At 43.8% G+C, this 19,701-nt stretch overlaps 2 protein-coding genes across 3 annotated transcripts in view; both read left to right on the forward strand.

Annotated features, from left to right (window-relative positions):
- LOC117282180 overlaps nucleotides 1-951 on the forward strand; it is a 6,323-nt gene extending 5,372 nt beyond the window's left edge. Inside the window, exon 2 of the mRNA XM_033750767.1 lies at nucleotides 755-951. Within this exon, the coding sequence (XP_033606658.1) occupies nucleotides 755-951 (197 nt within the window). The remainder of the gene's footprint in view (nucleotides 1-754) is intronic.
- Nucleotides 952-2,331: 1,380 nt separating this feature from the next.
- Nucleotides 2,332-19,571, forward strand: LOC111862722 (glutamate receptor 3.3-like). 2 transcript variants are annotated; one of them, XM_023848349.2, is made up of 7 exons: nucleotides 2,332-2,635; nucleotides 4,181-4,266; nucleotides 7,495-7,653; nucleotides 8,620-8,849; nucleotides 10,398-10,612; nucleotides 12,974-13,236; nucleotides 15,864-19,571. In XM_023848349.2, exons 1-7 carry the CDS (start codon nucleotides 2,450-2,452, stop codon nucleotides 16,165-16,167), a joined length of 1,443 nt encoding a protein of 480 aa, XP_023704117.1. In that variant the 5' UTR covers nucleotides 2,332-2,449; the 3' UTR covers nucleotides 16,168-19,571. The 2 variants fall into 2 exon arrangements, with proteins under 2 accessions (XP_023704117.1, XP_033606627.1); XM_033750736.1 differs by lacking the exons at nucleotides 2,332-2,635; nucleotides 4,181-4,266 and adding an exon at nucleotides 7,260-7,360.
- Nucleotides 19,572-19,701: the final 130 nt, after the last annotated feature.

Below are 19,701 nucleotides of genomic sequence, written 5' to 3' on the forward strand. Positions count from 1 at the left end.
CTTATTGTGCGATGGTCGCTGCATTTTGTAGCTTTTGTCTTTTTCTTTAAGGCAATCATTGTAACTTCTGTAAAGTCCTTGGGCCACTCTCCACTTTCATATATGGTGTTCATTAGTTTTGTCAGTGTTTTCAAACCACCTTCTCCCAGTAACTTGAGCACATCTCCAGGTACATCATCATCTCCTGTAGCCTTTCCCTTCCTCATTTCCTTGATAGCTTTTTCCACCTCACTTTGTAAAATATATGGTCCTTTCTCGTCTGTATCTACTTCTTCTTCCGGTTCAACTTCCAAAGTTTGAGAGATATTATATGTATTTAAATGTATGTCTGAACCATTTCTTGACAGATATGAGATGTATACCCTGAGAAATATCATATATACTTTATAATTCGGAGTACGCTATGTCCTGGGAAATATGAAATTATTTCAGCCTAAACATGAATATTGTCTTGAAGGATAACAGTTTTGCTCGAAATGTACGGATCAATCATTTCCCGAGAGACATAAGGTGTATTTCATAATTCCGCATGAAATTTGACCTGACAAATATCAGATTTATTTCGTAATTCATCGTAAAAATATGCACCGAGAGGTATAAAACTATTTCGCAACTACGCTGTAGCGATGTCCTGAATGATATTAGTTTATTTCTGACCTACCCGTGAGCTGTGCCTAGACGTATATAACATGTTTTTGTTTTTTCAGAATTAATCATAAACGAATTTCTGAGAGATATCGGATTTCCCTTTCAGAACTACGCGAGAGTCACGCCCTGAAAGAAACAGTCGAGAAGCTGGGAGACGTGGGAGTGAGCGTTAGTATCCACAAACCACCAGAGCTTCTGTATGCACATACGTTCACAGATGTCACCCTCGTCGCCTTCATTGTTTTGTCACAGGACAGCTCGACTCTGCTGTACCTCCAACAGGCACGTAATATATTGAGTTAGCTTGTCAGATTATTGTTTATTTTGTGTACCAAAAAGAAATCAGATCTTAATGAAATTAGGAAAATTGAAGTCATTTCAAAGCTTTTACTATCCTGTGCATTTTTACAGAACACAGACATTGACAAGAAGTTCTGGGAATAACCAGTCGCCGACTTCTCTTTGGTACTACACGAACCAGGGGGTGCACGCGATAGCGTAGTTGGTTGAGGGGCTATGCTACAAGCCGGGAGGTCGCGGGTTCAAGTCCCAATGAGGTTTTTTTTCAATGGACCTAATCCTTCCAGCCGCACTATGGTCCTGGGATCGACTCAGCCTCTAACAGAAATGAGTACCAGGAATTAATTAAATAATTTTCCTGGGGAGTAAAGCGCGGCCGGCACGTAAGGTTGACAACCTCACCACCGCTCACCACCATCTGTGAGCCGATTGTCTGGAAAATGTGTGAGCCTGAACATCTCACAACCCTGTGGGCCTTCACGGCCTATTACAGGGATAGCTCTATTTTCCTTAGATAATAAATAACATTAAATACATTCTATAATGTTCATCTTAAAAATACAGTGCTTACTATATACCAGCTATACTGAAATGAGAAATACTGCATTGTATCCACAGAGCATATTTACATCTTTGTTTACGAGTATAATATTCACAATAAACACCAAATGTTTGTCTAAGCAGCATCAAGAAAATGATCTTGTAATGAAGATACAGGAACTACACGTTTGAACAATTTTTAGACGAATTTTAGGATCAAAAGGTTGAAATATCAATCACAGCAAATTATTAATAGAAGCTATTAAATTTCTTTCAAAACATATTACAGTATTTCGAATTCAAAGTTTGTTTTCTTTTTGTGTATATTATTCCAATGAAAATTATATAATTTTCCGTCTTCTATTCTTCAGATTTCAGGTTATTATCCGGCTGTTTTCGACATGTTCAAATGGATCATGTTAGTGACTTCAAACACAGATGTCTCCACTTTGCTTCTGCCATTGGAAAGGATTACTTACCGCTGTCAGGCACGTAAACATTTCATATAGATCCAGAGACCGGAAAGCGTAGGGATCAACGCTTCCCAGTTATTCCGTTGGTGCGTGTTACGAATCTGATGGGGCCATTGTTTACAGAGCCGTTGCCTAGGAACGGGTCTACATGCTACAATGCAAATAAGTCGTAATAATGAATTTATTAATGTTGGGATCGATTTTCTAAAATGAAAAGTTTCGATCTCTCGAATAGTAAAACACGACTGAAGAAATCCTAACTTCCAATCCCGTTTCGCCTCTTTATAGCATGGAGCTTGGACACAGGAACAATGTGTCTTCCCCAAATTATTATACATTGTACCATTTTATGAACCTCTCAGTTGCGGGATATTTTAAATCAAAATTTATGCCGGATTCCTCCATTTCCTACCGCTAATGCTTCGCCGTAATGTGTAGTAACCCCGCCACTCTTTGTCGTGTTGCATGTGCAGTTCGTGGCAGTTACCATGGGACACAGCACCACTTGCACCGCTCAGCTTGACGAGTGGTATCGTGTGGTGCCGGGCGGTCCTCTGCGGCGTCGTTATCTCGGGAGTTGGTCACGTCTTGGGGGCCTCGAGATCGTTGCTGAAGACATGTGGCAGCGGAGAAGAGACTTGGAAGGCCTACAGTTGAGCGTGGCCACTGCTGAAGTAAGTGCATCGACTCACAAGCAGCACGTGACCCAAGATTTTGATTCGAGTGCTTTTCGTTTCAATGAGGAAACAGAAGCAGGAAATATGTAAATGTACACAACGTCAGTTCAATTCTTGGCATGGGAAGAACATGTAAGTTAAACAGAATAAATAGAAATAAAAGATTAAAAAGAGAGAAGGAAACGTGAAGGCTAGGAAGAATGAAAAAGAAAAAAGAATTCGAGGGTGGGGGAATAAGCCGAATTTTTGTTCGTAAAGGGTAAAAATAGGTAAGTTTCTTTTCCCTGGCAAAATTAATTAAATGCCATATCATGAAGACCTATGTGGAGTGGAGGTTTAGCTCCACAATTCTTCACTAGATGATGACTAGTTAGCTTCACGCTCCTACCGCTTTATCCCGGTGCCCATTAAGGCTAGGAGAAACCCAGAGCAGGTTTGGACTCTATGGAGAAGAGAGAGATCTCTTACTCGTACCAGGAATGCAATCCCGATTTCTCGGTCACACAACCCGTCACTATATCCACTGAGCTATCCCAGCTCCTCTTTTCAGTTTATTTAATCACTGTGACAGTAGTTCATGCTATATTTAGCACAAAATTATTTAATGGTTCTCCCATCGCTTTACCAGTGCGCCGAAACCCGCAGCACAGAAGTGTTCTGACTGATGTCTCAGCCACTTCCGCACCTCCGTTTTAACTTCTTCGTCATCAGCGTAACGTTTGCCACCCACATGTGAACCTCTTTACGCGACAAACACTTTCCTCGGTAAACAGGAAACATTTCTTTATGAATTGAATATCTTTTGCATTGAATACTTTTGCCTACAAAAGAATGCACAACAGAACGCTGCTGTTCGGTAGTACAATCCTCAAGTACGGTCGCCATTCTGACTACTGAAATCAGCCTGTGAACATGCGCATGCTCGACTGCTACCTAGACTATCATTGAGCTGGACTGTGCTGCTGCCTAGTGATACATACAGAAAACTATTACGTAAATTACAGCTGTTTTGCTTCCGTTTGTGGCCTATTTACTGACTCTTTCTTGTAATTTGGAAGACCCAGCCATGGATGCGATGATAATATTAATATGAATCTTGAAGAAATAGACGAGGACGTTATGGACTGAATTAATTTGGTTCAGGATAGAGACTAGTAACGGAGTCTTTGAACACCATAACGAACTTTCGGACCACCTGAAATGCTGTGAATCTCTTACTTGATTGACAAATATTAGCGTCTCAAGAAATGGTGTGTTGCATGGAATGAGTCACTAAAATGTGAACTTAATGGCTTTACTATAATTGTGAGTGTTGGGGATTATTTTTTGGGGGAGGGGGTGTATTATATTAAAACTTTGGTTAAATGGTTACTGACGTTTCGGAGGAAGCGGATGGAGCTGTCTCCATCTTCTAACCTGAAGACAAAGCAGGTAGTTCCCCCGAAAATTTAACACTATTCTACCAAGTTACACGACGTCACATCCAAACTATGAGAACCCCAGGTCTCAGACAATGTGAAGGTTGATTTCTCGATTTTACAGAACCCGCCGTTTGTGACGACAGTGCCCAGTCTAAGCGGATACTTGCTGGACGTGTGGAGCGCACTGGAAACCGCTCTCAACTTCACGTAAGTGCGTTGCTTCTTTGCGTGAGCACATTTCTATGTTGCTTCTTCTCACCTCTGTACCTACGAGTATATCACAGAACTCCCTTGGCAACAGCGCGGGTTACGTTCCTGGAGAACACGGTATTTGGAAAAGCCTGTAATTTATGGTAAACTAAGGTTTATGGATAGCGTTGCCGCTGTTAGCGCTCATACTGTTGTCAGTTAAGTTCTATGTTCTTTCACTAAACTAAGATATGAACACGTAAAATGAAATGGTGAGCGTCACGTTCCGACTGCTTTACCTCGGGAAAAATTTTCCTGGTAATTGTTGAATACAGGGCTATGTAGACAGCTGAGTCCGCCTGTATTTCTGTTCCTGACTGGAATTGAACATTGAACATTGAGACGCCTATGTTCACAACATGACATACACATTACACTGACACTGTGTAGTTTAGTAGATATGTACCGACGTTTTGAAGGAACCTGCTGCTTCCTTCTTCAGAATATAAAATTAAAAAACACAGGAAGAACCATCAGTGATGTCGGAAAGAGGGCTGAAGGACTGGCGAAATAATTCTAATGTCCCACTCTCCTCTTAACAGAAGTGCAAAATTCCCATTTAATTAAAAGAGAAACCATGATACCCAGCTAACAATGTCTTCATAAAAGAAAGCAGTCTTCTGGGATTTGGCACCGTGTATATGTGGTGTTAACCGACGTTTCGGAGGAACGTATCGCCTCCATCTTCAGGGTAGAAGAAAAAATATAAGAAATCCGCAAGCGAAGAGACCGTGAGAACCGGTAAAAGCAGACTGCTCTCTTCGCTTGCGGATTTCTTATATTTTTTCTTCTATCCTGAAGATGGAGGCGATACGTTCCTCCGAAACGTCGGTTAACACCACATATACACGGTGCCAAATCCCAGAAGACTGCTTTCTTCATAGTCACCGCCGCTGTGAAAGCCTCAAATCTTACAATGTCTTCATATATTCGTCCTGAAATCCCGAGTCTTCATTTACACCTATTTCAGTAGACACGACACCAGCGAGGGACCGTGTGAGTTGGCCCTTAACTGAATCTTGGCTCTGGAGACGACACTTCCCTTCCAACACCATGAACTAGTTTTAGGTGGGACAAAAAGTGTGTAGCAGAAGCCGCAGCTTCACTGGTACGTCCACTGGCAAGTTTCCAGAGAGGTTCAGGCTCCCTGGCTGCTGGGGATGTGTTTTTATTCTCCGCTTGGAATTCTGCAGCACTTCCTTGTTGTTAACGCGTTCTGTCGACGTTGGAGCGTAGTGTTAGAATCACTGACCCACGCATGGCGCTCGTGATGTATAATTTTACAGCAAAACTAACGCAATTAGCAGCTGAAATGTTGCAACAATACAGCCCATTTTCAGGCGGAAGTTAAGTTCTCTCTCTTGTCTCAGTGTCACCGAATTGTGTGAGAATGTTAATGCACTGATCTGTTTTCGACTAATATTCTGTAGTCCAACATCTTGGTTCAAGGCTACAGATTATCTCTCTGAGGCATGGATCACAGGCCAGAGCTGTGCGGTGTTTAATCTTTTCCTTACTATTGACAAAAAGAAGTAAAGTTACCCCTGTAACAAGCCGTGGAGGCCCGTAGGGTATTGAGACGTCGAGGCTTTCACATTTTCTGGACAGTAGGCTCACATATGGCGGTGAGATTGTCAGCCTTGCGCACCCGTGGCCCTTTACACACAGGAAGATTCCTGGTACTCACTTATGTTAGAGGCTGAGTGGATCCCAGGGCCATATTGCGGCTGCAAGGATTAGGTCAATTAAGAACCCAAGGACCCCATCGAGAATAGAACCCGTTACCTTCCGACTTTTAGTATAGTGCCTCAACCACCTACACTACCGCGTGCCCTGTTCCACTGCTATTGATCCTACATGTTTCTTTCTTCCATACTGCCAGTATTGCTTTCGCGAACAGAATTAACTCCAGGCGTCTTGGCGCTGGGTTATTACTGCGGAGATCTGAGTTCAGTTCTGAGTGACTTCACGTCAAGTACGTAATGCACGAAGTGAAACTGTAGCACTGGTCTGTAAGGAAGCCGTGTGTATTAGGAATCTCAGTATAATTGCACTGTTACAGAATGTAGACATTTCCTTCTGTGTTGTGTCTTGTGTTATTCTTGCGTTATTCTCTCTTTAAACTCTTACTACTATATTGTCACTTGTATGTGTGACTATAGACGGGATTTGGATTGGTAAATAGATTTATTAACCACTCACAGATCGTAACTACAAAAAACTATTACACTATCGCCATTTCTACGTTTTACAGTTCACTAGTGCGCAAAGTCTAGAGTTCTCAGTCTTTTACTAGACGTTTCCTGGTAATGGCTCCAACAATGGCTACTCCTTTGCCTCCGACTCAAGTCCTCTCTTTACAGATACCCTTACAGAACTGATTGGATCTCACCATGTCCCTTGCTTATAATATCTCGGCACGGACCACATAGAAAATACAGCTCTTCGATTGTTGTCTTCGTGTCTGTTGCTGCGGGAACGTGTTTACCAAGCCGTTGCCCAGAAGCAGCCCTGGTTTATCCACTGATCACGTCGTTGAGTACCAACTGTTTTGTATGCTGCAAATGGTGTGATATTAGCAAGGAAAGCAACCGTGTGCCGGACGAGGCGTGTGCGTTTCTGAATTGATGACAATTAATTAAGAGCTAATTAAATTTATGTGGTAAACGTGTGGTTGTAAGTAGACGAGAAATGAATAGCCGTCATTGATTTTCAAACCAAAATCACATCAGGTATAATAGGCCTGTTACATTTCAGCATTTTGTTGCCCTGGTTAATGATTCGTTTTGTGTGGGCAGCCTTGAAAGTGCAAAGTTCTTGCGTGTTCGTAGATGTTTTCACGCTTTTGTAAATGTCCCTTCTATAACATGTTTCGAATTTACATCATCATCATCATCATCATCAAGTAGACATGTAATTGCTTCACTGCATTGCTTTTTTTTTTCTTTGTTCTAGAAGTAGCCGTTGTGCTGTGTTTGAAGTTAATATTTTCCATTCCGTGGTATTGTGTGGTTTCCGTGGATGGTGGATGGTTGCGGATGGCGCCATATTTGTTAGTAAAAGAGTAGCACTAGTAGTAGTAGTACTAGCACAACAAAAAGTTTCATCTTAAAGACTGCCTAAGCAAACCAAAATTACAGTAAGTATTACATTTTGCTTCTAAATCTGATTGTACTTGCCTTTCAGGAGCAAGTTCTCTGTGCTGAACGAGGTAACATTTGCCTCGCAGGAACGACATTTAATTGACCCAGTCTCCAATGGAAGCGCTGATGTGCTGCTGGTTGCATTAACTGCGAATTCTGTAAAGCGGGTGGCATATTTATCAAGTCCCGTCATGAAACTCAGGTGTGTATAAACTGCCTGCATGGAATGGACAGCTGAAATGTACAGAAATACTGTCTGCTTGAAAAATGTTACTACTGCAACCTGAGTTGAAAAAGGTTTTCAATGTGTGGCACGCATTGTTTAGAATTATTTTTCGGCTTCTTTTCAGCATCCTGGTTTATCGAACTAACTAACTAACTAACTAACTAACCAACCAACTAACTAACTCCATGGGGATGTTCCCTTCTTCAGAAGCCACCTTTCGCTCTGCTACTCAAGAGTTTCCCAAAAAATTTACGGAACGAGAAAATTAATTATCTTGTTCACAATGACCCACCACTGGTCCCTCTCCTCAGCCAGATGAATCCAGTCCACACCACTCCATCCTACTTCTCTGAGATCCATCTTAATGTAATCATTTCACCTACGTCCAGATATTCCTAATGGCATTTTTCCTTCTGGATTTTCCACCAAAATCTTGTAAGAATTTCTCTTCGTCACGTGCGTGCTTCATGCTCTGCCTATCTCATCCTTCTTGACTTGTTAAGTTGTAATTATACTTGGAGAAGAATATAATTTATGGATCTCCTCATTATGCAGTTTTCTCCAATCTCCCGTCGCTTCATCTCCCTTCCGTCCAAATATCCTCAGATGCCCTGTTTATTAGAAGCCACGATATTCATGTGCCGAACAGGATAAGAAAGAGAACTTACTGGATTGGGCTCCTCTGAGTACAGCTACTCTCGAACCATTGACCTGTGGGACCCAACAGAATAGGTCTTCTTTCTTAACCTGTTTAGCCGAATGCGGAAATTTCAGTGAAAAATCGCTGTATAACTCTTCTGCCTTAAATATGGAGGCAATGTGATCCTGCGAAACGTCGGTCGCGACCGGAGCACCGTGCATTACATCCCAGAACACAGCCCTTACTGTCATGGCGGTGAGAACTGTTGCTGCAGTTCGTAATACAGTTCCGCATCTGCCCAGGTTCCGTGTCTACATCCACAGGCTCCAGCTGAACTTCTGGCAGTCGTTCGTGAGGCCGTTCGATCTGGGCGTCTGGACCCTCACAGGCTGTGTGCTGGTGACTGGTTCTGTGATGCTGGCCTACAGCTACCGCAGAAGTCGTGAGAATGGCGCAGATCACGAGGTGGAGCCAGTCCTCCACAGGATCCAAGACGCATTCCTCGTCACATATGGGGCTATGCTGCAACAAGGTAACTGACAGGACCTCGTGTGTCACAGCGCGGTATTTCTTGGGCAACACAACACGCAGAACAGCAAAACAAGAACAATATTCAATAGATGGAAGAAAACATCCACACAAAAGAAGCATACAAGCAAAGAGGAAGTAACTTCAACACGATACTGCATAAGAAAATCAGGAAAACAACACACGTAGAACTAGCAGCAACAATTTACGCGAATAATCATTCAAAACATACTGGCACGATTTAGGTGTGTGACAGTAGACGGGGTTTGGATTGGTGAATGGATTTATTGACCACTTGTACATACCACCCGGAACTACATGAAAGTACAGCGCCATAGCTGATTTCCACACTTTACACATCACAACACCTTAAGTATGTTCCCACCCTGTAGTGACTCAACAGCCGTGCTCACGTGGTTAGTATCCGGCGAATATCCCGTAACTGAACTCACTCAGCCAGAGTCAGAGTCAGAGTCACTTTACGACCGGTTCTTTACCGCCAACCAGTTCGTCTTGGCGACAAGCCCCTTCAGACCCACGGCCAGCAATTTTATTTACCAACTGAACACTGGCGTGTATAATCCTTGTATAACATCCTCTCTGACGAAAGGATGGACCTGACGTTTACAATTGCTGCTGGGCCTCGCCAGCGCAGTCAGTCTAAGGTCCGAGTCCCGCAGGACTCATGACCACATTTTACTGTCTCAGCTTCGAGGGTCCCTGAATCCGGAGGGTCAGGTCCCCGTATTTATATCCCCAGGAACTGGGTGGCCCGGTTATACCCCCAGGTACTGGGTTCCCTTTTCGTCGCCTCTTACGACTCGCAGGGCTAGGGTGGAGGCATTCGACCCCGCCGCCGGCCTGCCTGGGGTCCACGCTGTATAGTTTTGGGGCTGGGAAAACGCCGCCTCGTGTTCTGCGGTTCGAGAGGAACCTAGAAGCAAATGGAGAAATGGAGTCCGGAAGTATCGAGAACGAGAGACAGGCCCATGCTGGCACGTGTCCTGCCTCTCCCATGCCTCAAACCGCGCGACAGTAACATGTGGTCGTCCCATAGCGCGCTGGGCTAGACAGTGGCTTCTCATCGCCAAGCCTCGGGTTTCATTCTGGGAAATTCCATACGAGATTCAGTACCAATGATCATTCCACCACGGCACCGCAATATGTCTGACCAGGCTGAGTCCACTTTGTACTGTGGCCACTTCTGACCTATTGTTACCAGCCCTAGATGATAGGTGAGGGTGATTGTGGAGCAATTGTTGGAATGAAGAGTTGCAGGAGAAACCGAAGTACTCGGAGAAAATCTGCCCCAATGCCACTTTGTCCACCACAAATCCCACATGACCTGACTCGGGCTCGAACCCGGGCCGCCGAGGCGACTGACCGCCTGAGCTATGGCGCGCCCTATTTTGCATATCCTTAGTCTTAATTATTTTTGTTATGGGGGGGGGCTCCTTCTATGACCCGGCATTTGTCTGGGCAGACATAAAGAAGTGAATTCTCTAGTTGCTGCTTTGAAGGCTGAGATCAACTTACTCGTATTGTCATTAAGGGAGTGAGTGGACCCCTAAGAGTTGTGCCGCGCGCCTGGTACTCTGGTTGAGCCTTGTATTCGGTATGCTGCTCTACACTGCTTACTCGGCCACCCTGATCTCCAGCCTCACTCTGCAGCGAAGGTCGTACCCGTTCCTCAGCTTGGAGCAGCTACTTCACAGCCCATACTCCCTCTGCATAGTGGACCAGTCTGCTACTCACACCATTCTGCAGGTAAGACTCGTTGTTGCTGGTCTTTGGTCTGATGTCCCGTCATTGTAAGCAAAGTTACATACAGGCATACCTCGGTGATAATGCAGATCACCGTAATAAAGCGAGTCAGACGGAATTTTTTGCTTTCCCATCGCTTATGAATAGTATATTTACATTATAGTCTAGTCTATTAAGTGACCAATAGCATTATGTCTAAAAACAATGTATATACATCACTTACAAATACTTTATTGCTACGAAGTGCTAATCATTATCTGAGCTTTCAGCGGGTCTAATCTTCCTGCTGCTGGAGGGTCTTGCCTCGATGTTGGTGGTTGCCGACTGAACAGGCTGGGGGATGCTGAATGTTTGGGTGATTGTGGCAATTTCTTAAAATAAGACAACAATGAAGTTTGCCGAATCGATTGACTCTTCCTTTCACGAAAGATTTCTCTCTCGCATGAGATGCGGTTTCATAGCATTTCACCAACAATAGAACGTCTTTCAAAGTTGGAGTCAGTGTTTTCAAACCCTTCTGCTGCTTTATTAGCTAAGTTTATGTAATATTCTAAATCCTTTGTTGTCATTTCAACAATGTTCACAGCATCTTCACCAGGAAACCCCTTTCTTTGCTGGTCCATAGGAAGCAACTCCTCATCCGTTATAGTTTTGTCATGAGATTACAAAAATTGAGTGACGTCTTCAGGCTCCACTTCTAGTTCTAGTTCTAGTTGTGTTGATGTTTCCACCGCAGTTACTTCCTCCACCGAAGTCTTGAGACCCTCAAAGTCATCCATGAGGTTTGGACTCAACTTATTCCTAACTCCTGTTAATGTTGATAGTTTGACCTCCTCCCATGAATCACGAATGTTCTAACTGACATCTAGAATGGAGAATCATTTCCGGAAGTAGATTCTAAAGGGTTCTGACGATGGCGTATAACTCTCATAGTTACTGGGTTTTTGGACTTTTTCTTCCATCGTCCGGTGTTCAAGAGATTAGAAAACACGACGTTTGGGAAAAAGGATATGTTTCTGTTCTCAGGTGAGGGATAGCTCTTTCTAAGGAACCCAATTGAGTAGGTGTTTTCCCCACTCACCTGAGGACGGAGGCATATCCAGTTTCCGAAACGTGTTTTCTAGTCTCTAGAATACCGAACTTAAACGCGGTGTCCTGAACTGGATAAGCAGACAAAACAAAGATTTCATGCTGCTGGTATAAGAAACTTGTCAGGACGATGAAGAAATATCGTGGCATTTAGATCCATTGCTAGGCAACGACCGCGAAGTAAGCAACTATACACTGGCCGTTACTAGGCAGCGGCCCCTAAACAGCAACAGTGCAACAGTGTTTTTTGTGCGTGTCGGTATGTTATAAGCAGGGCCAGTTAGCTGTTGCAGTGAGTGAGTTAGAGAGCTTCTGAGGTTCAGTCACTGTGACCTGTTGCCGTTAGAAGCTGGTGGCTGAGGCCGGGGGACACTCCGGGAGCACAGAACATAAAGAACTTCCGCCGTTGGAATCCGCTACCAAGTAACAGCTGTTGACTGTAACAGACTGGGAAGATCTAGTGTGTCCTATAGTGATTTGTGAAGTGTATTAACGAGTTGTATACATGTGCAATAAATCCGATTACTAATGCAAACCCCGTCCATAGTCACTGAAATTGTGACAAAGTGTTGCTGTAAAGGTATATTATCCTGAAAAGAGGGAGATTTTGGTGATTCTGGTATGTATATACTTTTTGTAAAAATAAATTCCGGTTCAACCTCGAATCTCCATCATATGTATTGGTAAAGGTCGAGTCAACCTATTCATTCTGACCCTGATGATGGAGGAAGTATGTACCTCCGAAACGCCAACAACACTACCCACATCAACATGATGCAAAGCTTCAAGACGAGAATCACCATCAATTATGAACCTCCGTGGAAGCCTAATTTCAGGAACTGTGCATTTCAAATACCTGGTTTTAACACTAGCAGCTCAGGGTGTGCAGAAATGCAAATGCGTGTGTTTAAAGAAAACAGGTCTGTGACTTCAAGCCGCATGCCATGTCGGACAAGAGTCCCCACGTTACTGTATTTTATTCTGCGAATTACAAGTTCTAATGAATTTGCAGCAATATATTGTCACGCGTAGGGGTGACTTATAAGACGGGGTTTTTGGATTGAGTGCTTGGATTTGTAGCACCTTATAAACACACACAACTCAGGAATACAGGTAGCTACAGCGTCATCTCTATTCTACGCACTTCAGTCGTGACAAATAAGAATCCATCAGCCTTTATGAAAGAGAAAAAAACCGTCACGGAAACTAAATAAGAGCAAAAGGGAAGGAATGTAAAGAGCTGGTCTATACTCTCTGATCTTGCTCCACTTACAGCGCGCGCGGGACAGCACGGTGTCTGCATTGTACCGGCAACAGATTGAGAATGCCTCCCGTTCGCTAGTGCTTGATATCCTGGCGGGACTGCAGCGTGTGTTCGAAAGCAAGACTCACGCTTTCCTGGACGTTCACGAACGAGTCCAAGGTTGCCTAGGGACGATGGTCTGTCGGGTAGTCGACATTCCCAGGGACCAGTTCTCTACCTACGGAGCTCTCGGTGTCAGAGAGGACTTGCCGTACAAGTTTGCCATTGATTATTAGTGAGTACCTTATAATCATGTAATTCAATCTGTTACAATATTCAACCAGTAAATTTCCGCGTATCGACTGAATTACAGATACCCAGCTCCCACAATTTAGTTGGCTCACAGATGACGGTGAGGTTGTCAGCCTTACACGCCGGCCGCCCTTTACACACCAGGAAGATTCCTGGTACACATTTCTGTTAGTGGCTGAGTCTACCGCAGGGCCATAGTTAGGTTTGAAGAATTAGGTCAATTAAAAAACTCCACCGCATATGGACTCGAACCCGAGACCTTCCGGCTTGTAGCATAGTGCCTCAACCAACAATTTTCACTTCTCCATGTCGTCCAGACCGGCTCTGAAGTTATAAACCTCGTTGAATTATATTTGGTTCTAAATTTATTTCTAACGTAGCCTTGGCCGCGCCATAGCTCAAGCGGTTAATCACTGGCTTCCCATTGCAGCGGGCGGGTTCGATCCCGGGTCTGGTCAAGTGGGATTTGTGGTGGACAAAGTGGCACTGGGGCAGGTTTTCTCCGAGTACTTCGGTTTCCCCTGCCAATCTTCATTCCACCAACTGCTCTACAATCACCCTCACCTATCATCTGGGGCTGGTAAAATAGGCCAGAATTGGCCGCAGTACAAGGGACTTAGTCCCACCCCACTAGCAATAAAAAAAACGTAGCCTTGAAATTCAGTTAGACGAAAACAAATTTAGTTCTTGTGATCATGGTTGCAGCATAGCACGGGGCTGCTTCTAACTTCTCTCTTCTGGGTCTTTGTTAGTTTGCAGTAGTTTATTGAAGGACGCTGCCAATAAAACAGATAAATTTATGTAGCGTTGAATAATTTGATGATAGCGAATAACGAAGCGTAAATTGTAAGACATGGAATGTTCATGACATAAATAAAGAAACTATCCAGGAGCCAGGAGGGACTGACGAAAATCACTGAATATCTCGGTAAAGATAATCGGGTTGCAGGCAAAGACTCGCAGGAGGCACCCCCTTAACACAGATCAGTGTTACCGCTTGAGCCAGCTCGTTTAAAATCGAGATTCAGATTTCCGGCAGCCGCCATATTGTATTTTTCCTTACTGGCAGAACTACCGAAACAAAATGTGACATCATAACGTTGTATCTGAGCATCCTATTGCTTTGATGCATCACTCACTCATTTAATTCCGTCTTTAATGCAACTCAAAACAGTTCACAATCTCTCCTTACTTTAAAATAACATTGAAATCACAACCCACAGTAGTGACATACACGCGACTATGGGAACATACCTGAAAGGGGGCACAAACATGGACGCCGCAAGAAGGAAGTTGCGCGGGAAAGAGAAGAGGTCATGTTCTCAAACAAATGGATTTTAGTGAGAGCAACAATATGCAACACCATGGAAATATATTGACTTGATATGTAGTGCAGTGTGAACAGTTGCCAAATAAGGGTGAAACATGTAGCAAATGATTGTGATTTTAACATTATTTTATATTGTGACATGTTGCGCAAAGGAGAACCCCCCCACCAGCAGTGACGCGGCGGGTGAGTCAGCGCTCCCCTCCCCCTCCTCCGCACGGTAACGTAACGGTGACGCAACAGGATTGTTACGGTAGTAACAGCGGTTACTACCGCTAGCGTTACTAGCAACACAGCGCCAGGCAACAAGGGTGCCTATTACGTGGCCGTTTTCCGTATTGTCCGATCAAGGCTACATAAGGAGCAGCGAAGGCTATTCACAGTCAGTTGTACTGAGTCAGTCGGTGAGTCCTGGAGCTACCGCCGAGTTAGCTAGCAACTAGTCAGTTGTATTCTGGCATTTGGAGTGTACTAATTGTGATACTGCAGATAGCAGTAACCGTAAATCTGTAATTTGGGTGATTGTAAGTGCGAATGTGAAATAAAATTCGCTACATCAAATACATCGAGAAGTTATTTGTCGCGATATACGCCCGATACGCGACAATATTAAGAAGAGATTGTGAACCTTGTAAAGTTGCATTGAAGGCGGATAAAAGGTGACATGTTACACAGATGTTAATATACTAAATTTGGGGGCCGTACAGGATGTTGATCGCTGATTGCAATACATCACGGGTGCTTAAGAATGTGATGTGACCTCTCGTAACAAGGCTGATCAGTGCTGTCACGTACTTATGTCTCCGTGACCAATAATAACGGCTTTTGGATTGGATGACCGGATTTATTGACAACTTGTTTACAGTCACTCGCTCAATAACAACCAATTACAACAGCTCACAATAAACAACTGCCTAAGACTCGCTCCATTCTGACTGGACAGCGACTGTCTTCCACTGTCGTCTCCTGGCTTCTATTCATATTTACTTTACGACTGCCTGGAACTATGAGTTACGAATGACTCCGTTTTTATCTGAATTGCCGCTTATATATCGTAGCGGTTTCCAAGGAAAGTTTCGTTCTTGCTCTTATCCATGGACTCGCCTGCTGATTCCACGGCAGCGAGTTTTTCATTCTCATATCATAGTAAAATTTAACACTGACCGATGGTTTGTGTTCGGGGAACGTGTTTGTTACAAGTTTCCTAGAAACGGGCCTACATGTCACAATATTTTCCCATGAAGTGGGTAACGTAGGCTAAAGTTGTGCCTGTTTGTCCGTAGCCTGAAGAGGATGTCTGAAGGAGGACTTCAGAAGCGACTGCAGCGGTTGTACTGGTGGCAGCAGGTGGCATGCGGGACTGAGAGCATCAAGTCCATTCGGCTGAGGAACGTCGGCGTTCTGTTCCTGTATCTGCTCTTCGGGCTGTTCATCTCGTGGGTAACGCTTGTGTGTGAACGCTTCTCAAAAATCGCCCGTCGCGCCACAGGGAGGAGGCGCGTCGTGGTGAGGACACACCGCAGCATTCGACAGCGAAAGTTAATGCCCAGGCATGATCGATCGTTCTCCCTGCCATATATTGAATAAATATTGCAACGGAGGTCGCGTTAATGCATAAACCCACACACATTCTCTTTTACTTATATGAGGATAATTCTGATTAAAATTAATCATTGTGGACGCATTTTGTACGTACCCTAGCTAAGCTGGCAGCTGAGGCCAGGGGCAGTTCGGAAACCCAAAGGAAAGGAAATGTCCACTGTTGGAAGCCGCTACCAAGCAGTGCAGTGAAGACCGTGACTGAGCACACTTGTCTTCGTGTGATAATGATTATAAAGTGTAATCATGAGTTGTTTAAGAGTCCAATATCCGAGTACCAATCCAAACCCCGTCTATAGTCACACCACGTGACAGTATATAACTCACAGCTGGGAATTTCACATAATCGCCAGCTATTATTCATACTACTATGCCAGCCAATCGATATTACCACACATATAATGACAATATTTGTTAGCTGAACAGCTTCCTGTTGTGGGGAAGACATACTTCAGAGAGCTGCGATACGTACAAAGTTCAGTGGGAAATTTGCAATAGTGATTGTACAATTCTCTCTAATAAATTATCCGAAAACTTCGACAACATTTATCGAAACCTGAAGCCAATTAGCTCAGAAACCACAGTGTAATGTCACGTGAAGTATTGTGACTGTCGACGGGGTTTGGATATTGGACCACTAGCATACACGACTCGGAATTACAAGTAATTGCAGCACAACCACTGATCTCCGCAATTCACAAATCACCACAGCCTGCTGTGTCTTCACTAGCCGTTTCCTGGTAACGGTTTCTAACAGTGGAGATTCTTCAGTTTGACGCGCTCAAATGCTCTCATCACAGACTCCACGCAAAATGGACTTGATTGGCCCAGCTCTCTTCCTTAAGACTCCTCGGCACGGACAACCGTAGAAACCCCCGTTTTAATAACATCTCTATTGTTGCATGCGTATACTTTGCAGCGGGAACGTGCTTACCAAGTCATTGCCCAGAAAAGAATGCTATTTCAGAGCCGTTCTCTAGCAACGGCTGTTTCTTTTGATCCACAGTTCTTGCTTTGAGCAAATATGCCAGAATATTTTGGCGGTTTATGTAACGACACCGCCGGTATCTCAGGCTGTGAAGCGCCGATTGGTGAATACTGAAGTCGAAAGGATCTGGAAGGAAGCTGTCATGATCTGATGGAACTACTGACACAGTATCTTCCAGGATATCCAGCGTCCTGGTCGAGAATCGAACCGAGAACCTAACTGAATACGAGTCTACAGCTTTACCGCCAAGCTGATCTGTCCGGTATACACTGCTGTTTCGGCTGTTGGGAACAGAATTGAAAGTAATATCACAATTTCATTTCCCTGTGACGTATTTTATTTGTATTCCCCACAACATCCCGTACATGTTCAAACATCAGCTGTGGACGTTTCGGTCTGGATACATACATACACAGACGTTATTTCGGAGACTAACTGAGGTTTAATATTTTATACAATTCGCTTTTGATTTCCTTCACTATATTATGCTAATTTACTTACAGTTCTAGTCATTCGTGGGTTTTGATTCGACCCCGGTCGAGGTTCGAACCGAGCACCTCCAGAATGCAAGTCAGGAACCGTGGCCGATCCGAGTCTTGACCAAGCAGCTACAGTCCTAATTGTAATACAGTAGTAGGAAGTCTCTTTTCCTGACAGGCCCCTCGAGTACTCGCCCCTACCTTCTACCCGTGAAACAAGACAGAGTCAACCACCAAACTATAAGTAGTACTGGAAGATAAATTGACATAGCCCAGATATTTCGTATCCCGCTCTCACTCTGATTTTGTAAGAAATTAATTAATATCGATTACAGAGCTATATAGGATGGGAAGTTCTCGCAGCGGTGGTTATGGAAAGTGCCGTCTTCTGGGAAATAACGCCGTGTGGTTCGTTTAAAGTCATCGAACGTTTCGGATGAAAATATCGCCTCCATCTTCAGAGTTAAAGAGTAAGCCGAACGAGAAACCATGAAAGCATGAAAGCACAATACGAGGGACAGAAGGCAAATAAGTAACAAATGGAAGTAAAACAGCTGTAATAGACATAACAGATTTTCTGTATCACTAGGTAGCAGCACAGTCCAACTTCATGATAGTCTAGGTAGCAGACGCGCATGCGCATCTTCAGAGGCTAGTTTCAGTGGTAAAAATGGAGACCGTGCTTCTAGAGTATAACAGCGAAGAGCAGCGTTCTGTTGTGCTTTTTTTGCGGACAAGAGGACTCAATGCAAAGGATATTCAAAAAAGAAATATTTCCCGTTTACGGTGGGAAGTGTTTGTCGCATAGAGCGGTTGACAACTGAGCCGAGAAACGTGGCATATATTTAGCTGAGACGAAGAGGTTGAAAGGAGGTGCGGAAGTGGCTGAGACAACAGTCACAAGACTTTTGTGCTGCGGGTTTCGACGCACTGGTAAAGCTATGGGACAAGTGTATCAATGTTGGTGGGGGATCTATTGAGAAATATATGTTTTCATTAAGTTCGAATATCACATATTTCACGTTTTATATCAATTTGTGACCTATTTACTGATTCGCTCGTATATTCCTCCGAAACGTCAGTTTATTTTCAACGGACTACACAGCATTATATCCCAGAAAATAGCACTCTTCAGAAGAGCTCTAGTTACAGTGCAGACATTTCAGCGTGCCTACCCTTGCTATATTAAAAGTTGAAAACTAAAGTCTGACTTATCTTTCTCTGAGTACCACCCATACTAACGGGGTAACACTCTTGAATCCTTTATCGACCACAGGCGAAAATCGATTGTTTCGGAAAACTAATCTTCACTTCTGCTCTTACATGTCCATATATATTTTCTGAGTGTCTTACCCCGTCTTAAAGATATTGTACTCATCAGATTCAGTCACAACCATATGCTGCATAAAGGCTGGAACATTCCTTTCATATCTTCATACCTTAAGCAGTATTTCATGATCACCGTCATATTCAGAATCAAGCTTAATTGCCTAAAATAAACCTTGTAACTACAGTTAATGTGTCCATCTTCCTCAGAGCTTCTAGGATCTGTTTGTTACAGTTTTCAAATTGTGGCTCATTAAATCTTTAAAATATCCCTTTTTATTACAGATCAAAATCATCACACCTGCCGTTCATAGCGGGAGTACATGATTTCATTTCACAGCCCTTCCGTTCTTTCGCTTTATATTTGGGATTTCTCTGTCTTTCAGACCACAATGAAGAGCAAAGAAACATCACACTGTCCAGTTACATTCTCAGCTGATCCCTTCCCATGGGTCTTCTCCACTTCCAAGTCCTGTCACACCTGTACCGTGCCAGTGTATATCAGCGCTTCAATTTTGTTGAATGTAAACTCAGTTGAAAGGTAAAGCTATCCCTGTCACAGGCCGTGGAGGCCCACATAGTTGTGAGACGTTGAGGGCTCCAACACTTTCTAGGCAATCGGCTCACAGATGGCGGTGAGATTATCAGCCTTACGCGCCGGCCGCCTTTACCCCACAGGAAGATTCCTGGTACTCATTTCTATCATAGACTAAGTCGAGTGGGATTAGG

Source organism: Cryptotermes secundus, unplaced genomic scaffold (genome assembly GCF_002891405.2).
Source record: "Cryptotermes secundus unplaced genomic scaffold, Csec_1.0 scaffold5, whole genome shotgun sequence".
In the NCBI taxonomy this organism is placed as follows: Eukaryota; Metazoa; Arthropoda; class Insecta; order Blattodea; family Kalotermitidae; genus Cryptotermes; species Cryptotermes secundus.